The 13,481-nt window shown below is 40.5% G+C and overlaps 2 protein-coding genes across 3 annotated transcripts in view; both read right to left on the bottom strand.

Moving 5' to 3' along the window:
• ncapd2 (non-SMC condensin I complex, subunit D2) overlaps nucleotides 1-8,070 on the bottom strand; it is a 43,610-nt gene extending 35,540 nt beyond the window's left edge. The window contains exons 1-15 of the mRNA XM_079693111.1: nucleotides 7,955-8,070; nucleotides 7,175-7,294; nucleotides 7,011-7,086; nucleotides 6,865-6,923; nucleotides 6,602-6,777; nucleotides 5,991-6,136; nucleotides 5,375-5,502; nucleotides 5,113-5,236; nucleotides 4,864-5,011; nucleotides 3,826-4,023; nucleotides 3,387-3,521; nucleotides 3,225-3,312; nucleotides 2,468-2,666; nucleotides 1,814-1,932; nucleotides 181-381 (exon numbers count right to left, since the gene is read on the bottom strand). Of these exons, the coding sequence (XP_079549237.1) occupies nucleotides 181-381; nucleotides 1,814-1,932; nucleotides 2,468-2,666; nucleotides 3,225-3,312; nucleotides 3,387-3,521; nucleotides 3,826-4,023; nucleotides 4,864-5,011; nucleotides 5,113-5,236; nucleotides 5,375-5,502; nucleotides 5,991-6,136; nucleotides 6,602-6,777; nucleotides 6,865-6,923; nucleotides 7,011-7,086; nucleotides 7,175-7,292 (1,915 nt within the window). The 5' untranslated portion in view covers nucleotides 7,293-7,294; nucleotides 7,955-8,070. The remainder of the gene's footprint in view (nucleotides 1-180; nucleotides 382-1,813; nucleotides 1,933-2,467; nucleotides 2,667-3,224; nucleotides 3,313-3,386; nucleotides 3,522-3,825; nucleotides 4,024-4,863; nucleotides 5,012-5,112; nucleotides 5,237-5,374; nucleotides 5,503-5,990; nucleotides 6,137-6,601; nucleotides 6,778-6,864; nucleotides 6,924-7,010; nucleotides 7,087-7,174; nucleotides 7,295-7,954) is intronic.
• Nucleotides 8,071-8,693: 623 nt separating this feature from the next.
• Nucleotides 8,694-13,419, bottom strand: ing4 (inhibitor of growth family, member 4). 2 transcript variants are annotated; one of them, XM_079692326.1, is made up of 8 exons: nucleotides 13,277-13,419; nucleotides 12,495-12,566; nucleotides 11,626-11,792; nucleotides 11,405-11,519; nucleotides 11,107-11,218; nucleotides 10,850-10,994; nucleotides 9,625-9,686; nucleotides 8,694-9,515 (listed from the first exon to the last, which is right to left on the bottom strand). In XM_079692326.1, exons 1-8 carry the CDS (start codon nucleotides 13,311-13,313, stop codon nucleotides 9,476-9,478), a joined length of 750 nt encoding a protein of 249 aa, XP_079548452.1. In that variant the 5' UTR covers nucleotides 13,314-13,419; the 3' UTR covers nucleotides 8,694-9,475. The 2 variants fall into 2 exon arrangements, with proteins under 2 accessions (XP_079548452.1, XP_079548453.1); XM_079692327.1 differs by lacking the exon at nucleotides 13,277-13,419 and adding an exon at nucleotides 13,138-13,265.
• Between the last annotated feature and the right edge of the window lie 62 nt (nucleotides 13,420-13,481).

Here is a 13,481-nt window from a genome sequence, read left to right as displayed (position 1 = left end):
GCTCTCATTCAGTCAGCTCGTATTCGCCTTGGTCTCATCACTGGGCAACATGTCAATATATTTTGTCTCATGCCTGTTTGATGTGTGTTTACTTAATAGCACCAGCCAATGACTACAACTGTCAAATGTGATTCTTTACTGAAAAATGAAGTTTGCCCTTTGATGAATATTGCCTTGTACCTGAAGTGGTTTTCAAGTAGAGCATGGTGTTGATGACAGCTATCGCTCTCTCCACCAGTAGGGCGAAGGTTTCCGTGTCTTTCAGGTACTGCACCAACATCTCCTGCTTCTTCAGCTCCCCCTCCTCCCCCCCCTCTTTCGCCTCCTTCTGAGGGGTTGGCGGTAAATTCTGGCTGAGCTCAGAGGCGTCCTCATCAGAGCCTGAGGAGAATATCAGGGAGAATATAAATGTGACGCCCGAACACTCAGCACTTCCTGCAGCTGCTGAACAGTAATTCAATTAACTGTGTTTTCTTGACTGCGAGGCGTTTAGTGTGCAAGGCTTTCACAGAAGTCATTTCAATCAACCAGTTAGCCCCGAGCCTGTTTTTTAGGTTCGAATACGACATGCCCTGAAATTCTAAAAAGGATTAAATTAATAATCTTTTTTTCTCAAAGTAATGATAAACCTGTGAGTTGGAATTAGAAAAAACAGAATCAACATAGATTTTTTTTTATTTATTAAGTAAATTCAGATTGAACATAGTAAAAAAAAAAAAGTAAATGATAGTGTCTGTCCAAAAAAAAACATTACTTATAGTGAAAACCACCTTTGAATGATGGGACAGTAGACTAAAAGCTCTATAACATATAATAAGTACTCTGTATCAAGATTGATGCAAAACAAGTGACATTTGACCTTTTTAGAGAGATTTAGCAAAAAACCCACTTCTGGGGTCATTTGGGTGGATTTTCCATATCTCTGGCCCCCGTCGGGCGATTTGGATGATTGACATCTCTTTTGAACCGTTAGAGCCAATAGAATCGAGGGGAAGTTCCTAAAATCCATCTAAACACTACCCATTGGTGAATGAGTGATGCGTAGCCAGAAGCCCCAAAACCAGAAGCTGTCATACACTCTAGTAGCAGCTAATATGAAAACTCTGTTATGGACATAAATATGAATAATTGATCAGTAATCATTTCAGACACATTGGATTAATTTATGGATTAACCTTCAGCAGCGATTTTATCATTTTAATGCCATTGAACACAACTTTTGATCAGAAACAGCAAAAGGTAAGACATATTTTCTGTTAGGCTCCGTAAAGCTACGTTGTGTGATGTCTGGGTTTGAGTTCTGATCGCTCAGTGATGACACTTCTACCCCTAGAATCTGTGGAATCTCAGCTTGCTGGCTGATATCTTGTTTGTACAGATCCGATAAGTAATAAGGTATCTCTACCGTGAGTTCTGTGCTAAGTGCGTTCGCATTTTTTCGCTCAGGGCTAATTCAGAGCCTTTGTTATTACCCTTCTGTTTCGTTTATAGCTAAAAATGGTTAATATTGTCTGATAGCTGAGTTTCTTCCCGTTAAGTGGGTACGACACATTCATAGTTTGTTCAATGTTAAGAAGCCCTCAGACGCTGTTTCTTGCAAGATGGGGCTTAACTGGTTAACTGTATTCTCCATTGAAAGACATATAAAAAGCTACATTTTAAAAAGACAAGAGCGAAAGATAATGTAAAATGAATTTTGTTCAATTAAGAAAAAAGGCAAAGAAATTCATCTTAAATGTTTTCAATCTGGCTAGTATTAAGAGAGAGCACTTTGATAACTGGGTAGAAGTGCATTAGCGGAGTGCAGCGTTACCTTTGAATATTAGAGCCAGCGTGTCCATTAGTGTCTCAGTGGTGAGCGTGGACAGAGAGGCAAACATCTCAGATTCAGGGAAGGAGCTGTGGGCTTTTATACAGAGACGCACAGCGTTTCTGCAGAAAGGGAAGACAAGACATTTACAATAAACAGGGTTCATACACTTCTTCACCAATGACCAAAAAAAAATGACTCTTTCTCAGCGGCACCACTGAAAAGAGTTTATTTGAACATGGAACAGGAAAATAAGGTCTGAAACATGTTGGTCCTATCTAAAACAGATCCAGTAGGCTTACTAGCTTCTACACGCTAAAGCAACTCAAATCTCTCACCAGCAAAACACCTCGTCAGCTAAATACCATTTTACGTTTCATTACGATACAGTATTTATTATTATTATAGTATTACTATTTCGGCGATTAGCTAAAATATAAATGATATTTGATGCAACTTTAGTTACATTTCCATGACTTTGGGGAAAATATTGTTTTCCATAACTTTCCTAGGGCCTGGAATTAGCATTTTGAATTTCCCAGGTTTTTAATGACCGTAAGAACCCTGAATAAATAGCTTAAGGACAGGGGGAGGAATCCTGCAGGTAGCGCCATTTTAGTCAACTTTTATCAAGGCAGCGTTGGTTTTTAGCATCACCTGTATTTGTTGACACGGAGGTACTGAGCAACTTGGACTGCAGTTGCTCTGTCATCCTCTTCCACCTTCTCATCATCCTCCTCCTCCTCCTCCTCCTCCTCCTCATCCTCCTCGCTCGTGGGCTCCAGCTCGGTCCTGACAGTGACGAGCAGCTCGGGCTCCATGGCGGCCCACAGCTCAGAAGCTTTAATAACTGCCACTGCAGCGAGGGGGAGGAACATTCAAACGATGGTTAGAGACACCGGGACGACGTACAGAAAGAAATATTACACTCTACAAAAATAAACAAAGTCAATGCCATTTTCTAGCTAATGGATATAGATGAAAGAAACATGTTCAATTTTCCGTTTGTATGAGACCGCAACATTAGAGCTGGTTTGCCGAGTTGGTGAAGTTTGCACTCAGATTTTCCAAAAAGCAACTCACTGCTAACTGAAGGTCTGAGAGAGCTGGGTGACCTCCTTGCCTCCTCCACACACACACACACACACACACACACACACACTGTCAGCATCCTCCCTGTGATTACTCCTCTGACTTTAGAGGAATCATTGAGGTTGAGCTGGGTCACTGTAGGCAGGCCCTTACAGCAGAGCAGGAACGTTTCTCTGCACTGCCAAGATTACCTGCCGGTCGAGGCAAAGAGGAACCCAGCTCTCATTCAGGCAGCTCGTATTCGCCTTGGACTCATCACCGGGCAACATGTCAGCGAGCATTTGGGGAAATAAACGCATTTTAAAACCGGGTTCATCCTCACCTGGTGCTTTCCCCTCCAGCTTCTCTCTCAGCTCTCTGAGTTTAGTTGCCTCCTTCTCGAGCGGTTTCTTCAGATCGGCACTGCTCAGCTAAAGAAATGAGAACCTACATGAAAGAGAAATCTAGAAACAGGTCTAGGTTTAATTCAGTTGCTTTTAGTTACCTTGCAGCTGTAGGGGTTGTGTGCGATGAAGGCGGCCAACAGCTGGATGGCGCTCTTCACCACATTTATGGATTTGTCCATCAAACGCCCCACAGCGAGCTCCATCACCTCACTGTACTTGAACAGGGGCAGCGCCTAAACACAGGCAGTGTATTACCACGGGTAGACTTTAACACACACACACACACACACTGCTCTAGTGGCAACCTGTAACATACTGAGCATGCCTTTTTAACTTAAAGTGGTTTCTTTTTTTTATCTCTATCTGTATTTTAGCTGCAAACAATGTAGATATTCCCTCTGTGGGACGAATAGAGTTATTATGCAGTGTTTCCCATACTTTGATTTATTTGTGGCGGGCCGCAGCGCCCCCACAAATAGAATCAAATTCTGTGGGAAACAGTGTTATGATTCTGATTACAAGTGGATGAGAACTTACTTTGCTGTTGACGATGCGCGTGTAGACCTGCAACACTCGCGCCCTGACGTGGGAATGTGTGTCATGAAGATGTTCCTGCATTGTGTCGAAGAAGCGGTCGCGGTCAGCTTTACCAGCGTCGTCGAGCCCGTCGCCACACAGGACCCGAACCAGGATCTCTCCCAGAACCTCACACACGGCAACGCGCATTGTGTGGCTCTGCAACACAAGTGTGAAGGAGACGATAGGTTAGGGCTGCTCGATTATTGCAAAAATCACAATCTCGATCATTTGGGTCAATAATTGATATCACGATTATTAAAAACGATTATCCATTTACTTTGAAAACGTCAATTTATTGGAGAAAAAAAAATGTGAAGAGTATGTTTTTAAAAGTTGATTACCCTGAACTTTAAGTATAATTCAACTGAAAAACCAATTAAAAAAAAAAAAAAAATAGTCATAATAATAATTAAAAAATGATTGTTTTATTTCGATGACGTTGTTTTCGCAATCATTGCAAGCCATAATCGTAGTTGCGATTAATTGAGCAGCCCTACGATAGAAGAACATGATTTAATGACCTGACAGTTGACCCCGAGCAAGAATAAGCTTTTGTGTCCTAAACTCTGCCCTCAGATTACCAAAGATGCAACTCACTGCTGACTGAAGGTCTGAGAGAGCTGGGTGACCTCCTTGCCTCCTACACACACCACACACACCACACACACACAAACAACCACTCCCACTGTCAGCATCCTCCCTGTGATTACTCCTCTGACTTTAGAGGAATCATTGGGGTTGAGCTGGGTCACTGTAGGCAGGCCCTTACAGCAGAGCAGGAACGTTTCTCTGCACTGCCAAGATTACCTGCCGGTCGAGGCAAAGAGGAACCCAGCTCTCATTCAGTCAGCTCGTATTCGCCTTGGTCTCATCACTGGGCAACATGTCAATATATTTTGTCTCATGCCTGTTTAATATGTTTTTACTTAGTAGCACTAATTAATAACAACCAACAATTAACTGATAGCAGGATGAACATTCTAAAGTATGCAGTACCTCTCCCTCCAAGTGTGTGATGAGCAAACTGATGTTGGGCATCATTAATTCAGGAACAAGGATGCCGAGTTCAGCAATGAAGGAAGCAAAAGCTTTGACCCCGGCGGAATCTCTGGCAAGCTCGTCACTGGACCTCTGACCGATCTCCCTGAAGGAATGGAACGGGGGAACACGCTACTTTGCAGCCACAGAATCACATTTGCGTTAAAAAATAGTTGTTGGAAACATTAAAAAAAAATGAGTACCGACCTAATAATTTCTCCTATGATCCCCCTGACTCCATATTCGGTGCTCCACACAGACACTGCCTGAGCAAACACGCTGGACAACTGCTCAAAGTGCTGCAGCAACTGGATCACCTTCACACTTGCACCTGAAAGCATTAAAGAGTAAACATGTAAATGTATACCGTATGCTGAAACAGTGAGGGTTTGTACGGTGTTTTTTCCCGTTGATATGTGCCCTCTGTTTTTAATCTTGAGGACAGGTTCAGAATATGACAGAGACTAACCCAGGATGTGGTTGTACTTCTTGATTAGCACCCCCAGCAGGTGGATTATACAATCTCTGGTGGGTTTGCTCTTGACGTGGCTGATGGTTGGGTTCTCAAGGAGTTTGTAGCAGCAGCACGTCACACAGCTAAAACCAAAGAACAAAGAAGCAGATGTTAATTCATGCTGTTGTCTGATAACATCTGAACAACCTAAAAACAGAAGAAAATCTACACATAAGAATAACATAACTAATCATAATAAGATTGCAGTGCTATCCAGAGCTTGTTTGTAATAGTTTTCCACTGTTTTGTTGTATTTTGCTAGGTAATTATAAGTTCTAGTATTAACTGAATATAATTCCAGCTGAAAAGTGAAGAAATGTTCCCATGGAAACATTTATGAAGAAACAGTTCCAATATCACCTACCCTTAATAAGTTTGATGCCATAATAATAATAATAATAATAATAAGACAAAGATAATTTTCCTCCAATAAACAAGAATATGGGCTCAAATGTTAGCAGTGATGGGCAAAGAGCCGCATGACCAATTTGGAAATGACACCAACCAACTGATTCAAGTGGAGCAAGTCTGATATTGTGCTTTTGCCCAGAGACCCCCATCTGAAAAGTACCTGATGAACTCTTCGTCCACCAGGGAGAGGTTCCAGAGGGAGCGGATATCGAGCTGGAGGAGCTGCACGAGAGCCTGCAGCACTTTCTCTCTCTCAGACTCCCACTGCTGCAGCCCTTCACCCCCACCTTTGCCCTTTTTACCGCCCTGTGGAAGACAGAAAAAACAAGTTTCACTTCCTAGACACTAAAATCAAATAGTCCTACACACAAACAGTTAGCCTACAACACCTGCCCTCAGTTTACCAAAGACTGTAATTCATATTTCAAACCGAGTGTGGTCTCATGCCTGCTGATACATTCACACAAAGACATAAACACACATCCACACATTGTTTGACATCTCCTACCTGCCCGGTCCCATTGCTCTTGGGGGGGGCAGATGTAGTAGAAGGTGTCAGGTTAACTGTGGGTGGGGCCTTACAGCAGTGTGATAAAACTCCATCACAACACCAAGACTACCCATCGATCAGCAGGCTAGAAACCACAATCTCTTGGTTTGACTGCGTCATCAAACTTGCCATGATATCATCATGCGGGCGATTCAAACGGTTAAACAGAGCAACGATTCACTGTCATTTAAAACATGTTAGGCTGTGTCTGATAACCATACCTTTCCAGGTGCCGTGATAATGCACTGTCGATAGGCCTCGCTCTCAAAGTTCTCGGAGAGTTTGCAGAGCAGGTAGACGCTCATTTTCACTGCGTTGAGTTTCTCTTTGCGCTCTGCAGCTGTGACAGAGGTGGAGAGGAGAAGTGCTGGCAAGGACGTTGCAAGGCCACTAACCACTGAAAGAAATCAAGACATTGTTTGTGTTGACTGTATGTTTCTGTGTATTGTACAATATGGAAGTATACAGAGGAAAAAGGTCTTACCTTGTAATAGTATGTCCAGAGCGTCTTCTTTTACACCCAGCTCCACTGAGTTGCAGTGCCTTTCAAAAGAAAGACAGTAGATTTGTAGGCATTCGGCTCTTAAAAACAATTACTACAGCAGGCTATAACTATTCAAAAGGACTTACTGCAGTAAGCTGTATCCGGTGTCAAAGTGTTCCAATATACACAAAGGTCCTTGGCTTCTCAGGGCTGCCATAAATTCTGTGTGGTAGAGACAAAAACCTTAGTCACGTTCACCTTAAGTCAGCCCAAATAAAAATGTCTCAGCGAGAACATATCCAGGACTTACTATGAAGATGGGATGGAAGATGTTTAGGGGACACCACATCCTGAACGACGTACTGGTTGATGCCTCCAGACTTCACCAGGTCCCCCACACACACGGGCACAAAAAAGTCCCACGACATCCCTGCTTCAAGCAGACAAAAACAGTTTACTAAACTAGCTTACATAGTTGCGTTATTTGATTATTAACATCCAGTTTTAGTTCTTAGCAGTAATCCATGTGCTCGGTGATTCCCAGGCCCCTGTACTTCTTCAAACTCAAGAAATATTTAGATACTGGAAATACTGTGTAGATTACTATTGCCGTGTCTTTACTTGAAGTGACTGAAAGACTTTAGCATAGGATCCGAGTAGTTCTTCCATCTCCGCTTAAACTGAATCCTTTCCTCGTCACGATATGTTAACTGTTACGTTCCTACAGGTTTGATACAAAGTAACAGTAGCTTCGATCACTAAGAAATGTGTTTTAGTCAGTACGTAATGCTAACTGGTAAGTTAACGAGCACACAACTCAACACTAATCTTCAAATTATACTAGTCGTATGATGTATTTATGAAAATTAAATACATGTTTTCTAATCCGCACTGGTGTGTTGTTGTGAATTAAGCTAGCCCCACACAGCTAGTGCTAGCAAAGTTAGCAGGGTAGCTAACTTTAGCTGCTAACTGTTTTGCTTCATTAGGCGGCTGTACTTATGTTGTTATGGCTGTTATTTAACGAGAAACACAGAAGCTACACTTAGCCAACAACGCTGTTGAACTATTTTAGAAATATAACGCTCACCTCTAGCGGCTGTTGCCCTTTTATCCACGATGAAGACCCTCTGGAGGCTGAAGGTATAGCTGCTCTGTCCGCGGCCCCTGGCTGTTTGAATCTGTAGCTTTTCAAACCTTCCTAGACTTTGCGCCAAAGCAATGACGCGCTGACGTCACACGTTAACGGAGGGAGGGGTTTACCCAGCACTGCCACCTACTGGACAGATGTGAACACTGCAGCAGTCACACATTGTTTTATTTTAACGGGAAACAGAGGTTTAAAGACTCACGTTTTGTTTTTTTTTAAAGTATTTGTATTTAATTGAATTCTTAACTCTCTTGCGAAAAACAGGAGGATAGAATATTGCGGAAATGTAGTTAAAGTCACTTCAATTGCGGTTTTCTCTTCTCATGAGATCACAAATTATGTCTGTATTATTTGAATGTGTCTCTTATCAGTTGTATCCTTTATTTCCTCATTTCCATTTCATGTATTTTGTGCAATTCAAAAGTTAGGTTTATTGTGTACTTACTTGTGCTTGGTATTTACAATTAGCAAAGAAACAATGAATTACAAATATTGATATTATGTATTTTATATATATCGTTCAATTCATAATTTAAGTCATTGGCTCCTGTCCTACTAGTACTGTAGTTTTGTTAGGCAAATTCTTTACACATGAATAATCGACTTGGCTTTATTCATATTATTCTAAAAGTTTGGTGGAGATAAGACAAATATGAAAACACAGAAGACCACATTTAAAATGCAGGGCTTGTAGGACCGAGTATCTGTTGAAAACACACACAGGACACAAAGGACCACAAAGGCACGTTTTTTGAGGTAGTAGCTGTATTCAAATGATTGACAACAATCACCCCCTCTCCACTGTACCAATGTTTCAGCTACAGAAATGACAATAGTTTTTTCACAAAATGTCTTACTTTCTATACAGCACTCAGTCAAATGTTAAAATGAAATAGTTGAAGTCACTACCCACTGATTACCAATACTCTCAGGGTGCAGCGTTCATCTTCATGTTCTTTTGCCCTCTTGTTTTACTTAAAACATAAAACTAGTGTTCCAATGCTAAGCACAAAGAACTAACTATACAACAAAGCAAAATAAAGTATCCATGGTCTAACTGTTTTCAGAGATAATACTTACATTTTGTAATCATACATGTGACTATAATATAAAGTGTTTTTGACAACTTGTAAATGTTAAACCATTAGGGGCAGTCGTAGTGTTTATAATTCAATCAAGTCAAACAAAATGTAAAAAAAGGAATAAAATAAGAGCACCAAAGGTAACAAAAAAAGCAAAAAATATGGTTAACCGTTTAAAAAAAAAAAATCAATATTTAAATACACTTGTAACCACTTGGCTTCTTCACACGCACTGCATCAGACCAAGGCAAATTACGCAAACGGAAAGAAAAAGCACCAAACGTTAAGGAATATGAGAAACAAAAACTCTACTGTAGTAACTAATGAAGAAATATTCTTCTCATCTTCCATGATCAGTGTCCACTTTTTGTTCCAGTTCTTATTTTCTCTTTCTGTCTTGAGAGCATCGTGGACAATACCTGCACAGAGGAGAGATAAAAACACATGTAGGTGACTTGAATAATTGATTACCAATTCACACTCCCATTGTTCACATTGGAACTGGGGACAGTCGACAGAGTTTCTTACCATTTGCCTCTGGGTTTGGTTGTCAGGCCCACGCATGCAAAATGGAACCACTCAATGGAGCACTAGAGAGAAGACAAAAAGAAAATGTGCTGTTAAGTTTTCATGCAAATGGTGCACTTAGTCCAGAGACAACGAGGCATGGATTGTTTTTATACGGGAATTGGCCCAAAAAGGAAATTTAGCACAAATGTATTCAGAGATTCTAACTTTAATGTTCATTATTTTGCCTATGGATATTTATATTATGAAAGTTTAAAATAGTCTATAGAGTGGCGAAGTCCCTCCCTTTCCGGGGGAGCTCCATGGGACCTTATTTCGGAAAAAGTATGTATTGAAGTCAATGGGTAGAGAAAGATTATCTTTCGATCCCGTTTGAATTGTGCCACGAATTACACATATGATGTTTGTCAATTTAAAAGATAACTTTGCAAGTCAAAAAAAAAAAATGTGTCGTAAAACTGTGAAGTAACACTTTTTTTTGGTGTGAAACCGCTCAATGAACTACATCTCCCATCTCGCACCACACACCAAGACGGCCGTCACGTTGGCACATTTCACTTCTTTCTTTCAGAATGAGGCGAAAAGTATTTAAAGATGTGAAACTCACTCTAAGTCTGGGCATGTTGAGAGCTGTACATACACACAAGGGGAGTGAGTCGGTTCCGTGAGAGCCAGCATGCGGGACCGGGATTCTGGGATTTGTAGTCTTTCTAGTTGTGTATTTTTCATAGTCTTATGTTTCAACAGTTTTACGACAAATTATCTTTTAAATTGAGAAACATCATATGTGTAATTCGTGGCACAATTCAAACGGGATGGAAAGATACGTTTTCTCTCTCCATTGACTTCAATACATACTTTTTCCGAAATAAGGTCCCATGGGGCGGAAGTAGATGGGCGGGACTTCGCCTCTCTATGCAACAATGTTTACTTCACTTTTCTGTCCTCTTTAATTTAACCCAGTTTCTTATCATTGTTCCTCTTTTGTACATTTTCAGTTCTTAATGTCACTAGCAAAAGCCTCCACTATCAGAGGACCAATTATACACCAAAAAAAGACTTTCTGTAGCCTTTTTCCCGCCTAATTTAATATTCTCAAACAACATTCTTCCAAGTATTAACCCTGAATAATGGCGAAATATATATAATCAGTTGGTAAATGAACATCCAAAGGGTTCTTCATGGCCCTGGACTGAGTCTGACGGGGCTGAGAAACCAAACTCACATCAGTGTTGTCGCAGCCGATCATCTCGCCGTAGGAGACCTGATGACACAGACAGTAGGTGGGCTCGTTGGGGTCCACCGGCATGTCCAGCACATCAGAAGGGTGCACGTTCCCAAAGTTAGTGGCAGGGCTGTTGAATTCTCCTCTAATGATTGAGAGATAATAATTGAAAGTGAGAATGATAATTTAACAAACTAAAAATGTGTTACTTTGAATCTGAGAAGTCAAGACAGCAGGAATGAAGCCACACAACGTACGGCTGAAGGAGTTTGACTTTCTTCTGTGCACTCTTGGGGCTGCCATCTTCATCCGAGCTCTTCACTTTAGATCTGGTCTTAGCCGTCTTCTTTTCCTTCAGTCTGGTTTCAACTGGAATCACACAAGCACTTTATTATATATTGCATCGTTGAAGGAGCTCGGGTCATAAGATTTTCATTGCCATTTCTACACTGAAGCCTTTGAAACTTGAATGATATCATAAAGCTTGGATTTGGACTCCCTGACAGTGCGCTGTGCAAGGCAAGTAGATATTAAGCAAATGAAATGGAAACACACTTTTCTTGCCCTTGCTCGAGGTGGAATCATAGTCCGTGCTCTCTATCTGCTTTTCCTTCAAGTCAGCTTCAAACCGAGCCAGGTCTGTGTCCAGACGTCTGATGTGTTTGTCGACCTGCAGAAAATACAACAGATTCATTATGATTATGGCACGGTTGGACGACATTGTTTTCCCACTTATATTACCTAAAGATGTATATAAGAACATTAAAGCTACTAACCATTTCATAGGTCTGCATGGCCAGTTGCACCTTATCATCTCCAAACTCTTTGCATTTACTGTAAGACTGCTGAATCTGCCTCAGTATGGACAGCTTCTGTTCAGAGGACAGCGTCCGGGCGTTGGCTGTGTATTCTTTAGCCAGAGAGTCTATCTGTCCCTTTAGATCTGAGAGAGAGAGACAAGTAGAGCTGAGTTAAGTTAAACTTCGTATACAACTCTTAACTGTTTGGTCAATGTTACTCAAACAAATACATAAAAGGAAATTAACCTACTTCTCGAATATACAGAAATAATTGCACAACTTAATTTTAGACATCTACTTGTTTAGCATGCATAAACAACTCATACAGGAACTCCCAGAATATTAAAAAATATAATTCACAAACTATTACACTGAATTGACAAACATCAATAGAATATAGCACGATACAGCACATTTGCTGTGTTGCAGTGGCACTACATACAATTACCATTAACATAAATATGGGAATACATATGCTCAGGGTAATTAAATTGAAAACAACTGTGCATAGCTCTTTATAAATATATTCATAACCACAATACTAGTATTCTACTGTGGGTCAATGGCTTCAACAATGTTTGGCCTATGACTCCCTTAGGGTCCAAATATTGAGTATTTCCCACAAAAAGGCAAACATTAGTAGAAGAAGTAGTTGATTCTCTACTTTCTTAACTTCGTTTTCATCTTGTGATCCCTCATAGATTTTAGGGATCCCTTGCATAGATGCAAATATGGGGTTGTTTGAAGACGAGATATAAAAGTGGGCTTTTATAGGTACAGAGAACAAGCTTTTTCACACAATTGCAGGGTTAGGATCCACAGATAATACAGTCAATTTCTCTCACCCTCTGTGCGTTGATCTAGATCTCTCATCAAATTGAAGTTTCTCTGCAGCTCAAAGGGCAAGTTTTCTATGCCTGTTGTTGTGAAGGGAGACAACAGTCAGTATAATCCCGCCTTCAGCCAGATAACAATAATGCATTTTTAATTATAGAGCACTTTCAAGAAACTCAAAGACACTTCACAGTGTAAAAAATACATAAAAATATAATCAAAACAACACACTTAAAATATATGAAACTCAACATTATAAGAGATTAAAAGCGGTTCTGAAAAGGAAACGTTAATGCAGAACGGCTGGCTTAATCACGTGATGCTTGGGGTTAAACAAACCACAATTAAAACACATTTAAAATATACAAAACAGTACATTGATTACGGATTAATAGCGGTTCTGAAAAGGAAACGTTGACGTGTAGAAGCTAGCTTAATCACGTGATGCACTGGGCTAACATATTAGCGCTTAAAATCAGCATTCACAATTTATGCAAATAACAACAAGATACACAAATACAACTGTCTTTTACTTATTTAATTAATCTAAATTAGGTCAGTCAAAAGAACACAATGTAATCTCATATAGCATCATTTATCTGCTACTGGGAGATTCGCTATTCCAGGAAATAGTCAGAGCCCAAACCCGCTGACCGTTGGGGAAACGGTTACATGTTTCCGTTCCCCATACGGGTTGTTTCGAGGCTTCATTGCTCAGCGAAATACAAAGTATGAAATCAGATAAGTGGGATGAATTTTTTGAATGTGTTAAACGGTGAAAAAAACAGCTTACTGTCCAAATAATGCTCCAAATACATCCCCGCCGCCATCTTAGAAAATGTAAACAACACAGTTTCCGGTCCGGAATGGAGCTGATTGGTTGATTCCACACTCACTAGAGTAGTGTAGTGTTCCAGCACACATTCACATCCCAAGTGGTAATTTAATTTGAATGTATTTTATATATAACCAAATGTCTTTAACACAAGCTGGTATAT

The sequence above is a fragment of the Notothenia rossii genome (assembly GCF_949606895.1).
Source record: "Notothenia rossii genome assembly, chromosome: 7".
Taxonomy (NCBI): domain Eukaryota; kingdom Metazoa; phylum Chordata; class Actinopteri; order Perciformes; family Nototheniidae; genus Notothenia; species Notothenia rossii.
The sequence above is the reverse complement of the archived record's forward strand: the minus strand, read 5'-3'. Positions and strand labels throughout refer to the sequence as shown.

What these genes read in the sequence shown, in the direction of transcription:
- ing4 (XM_079692326.1), bottom strand. Translation starts at nt 13,313, where the DNA reads ATGGCGGCGGGGATGTATTTGGAGCATTATTTGGACA. An exon ending in TCTAGATCAACGCACAGAGG is followed by an intron (nt 11,793 to 12,494) that starts GTGAGAGAAATT and finishes TCTCTCTCTCAG; the next exon opens with ATCTAAAGGGACAGATAGAC. An exon ending in ACCAAACCCAGAGGCAAATG is followed by an intron (nt 9,516 to 9,624) that starts GTAAGAAACTCT and finishes TCCTCTGTGCAG; the next exon opens with GTATTGTCCACGATGCTCTC.